The following is a 567-nucleotide window of genomic DNA, read 5'->3' as shown; positions in this document are numbered from 1 at the left end:
CGCGGTGGCCGCGGTGGCCCCGGGGCCGTGGGCAGCCGTGTGTGCCTGCACGGTGCCGTGCTCCGGCAAAGCCACTTCCTCCATGGGCCACCTGGGCTGTGGCCACGGGCTGTGACAAGAGGTGACACACGAAGGCAGTGGCTGGATCCAGCAGGCTGCAAACCCCCCTGGCCGGACCCTGCTGAGGGGAGCAGCAGCTCCCCATGGAGCGGCCGGAACCTCCCTTGGGAATGTCCAGCGTGCCCGTGTCCCCATCCAAGCATTTGGGATGCTGCCTGTCGCCATCCTGCGCCACCTCCCACCCCCCTGGGTCAAGCCCCAGGTTTTGTGGGGTTTGCCGCTGCTTTTCTGTCACCCTGCCACCGCCCTGTCCCAGCGGGCAGGATGAGCCCCCCATGCCGAGCTGTGCCACACAGGAGGGACCTGCGGGCACAGGGTGAGGGGACAGCTGGGTGCCGGCTGCTGGCAGGGCACAGGAAGCAGCTGGAGGGAGGTTGGGGCCGGTGTTTCCACAGCTGCGGCACCGCTCCTGCCCACGCAGCCGCCCCGGCCCCGGTCCCCGTAAGT

The 567-nt window shown here is 69.7% G+C and overlaps 1 protein-coding gene across 1 annotated transcript in view; it reads right to left on the bottom strand.

The window, feature by feature from the left end:
- Positions 1-311: 311 nt before the first annotated feature.
- Positions 312-567, bottom strand: part of LOC103625560 (myocyte-specific enhancer factor 2B-like) — a 2550-nt gene continuing 2294 nt past the window's right edge. The window contains exon 6 of the mRNA XM_008644997.2: positions 312-423. Coding sequence (XP_008643219.2) covers positions 312-423 — 112 coding nt within the window. The remainder of the gene's footprint in view (positions 424-567) is intronic.

This window comes from Corvus brachyrhynchos, unplaced genomic scaffold (assembly GCF_000691975.1).
Source record: "Corvus brachyrhynchos isolate BGI_N302 unplaced genomic scaffold, ASM69197v1 scaffold212, whole genome shotgun sequence".
In the NCBI taxonomy this organism is placed as follows: domain Eukaryota; kingdom Metazoa; phylum Chordata; class Aves; order Passeriformes; family Corvidae; genus Corvus; species Corvus brachyrhynchos.
Note: the sequence above shows the minus strand (reverse complement) of the source record. Positions and strands in the feature narration are given on the sequence as shown.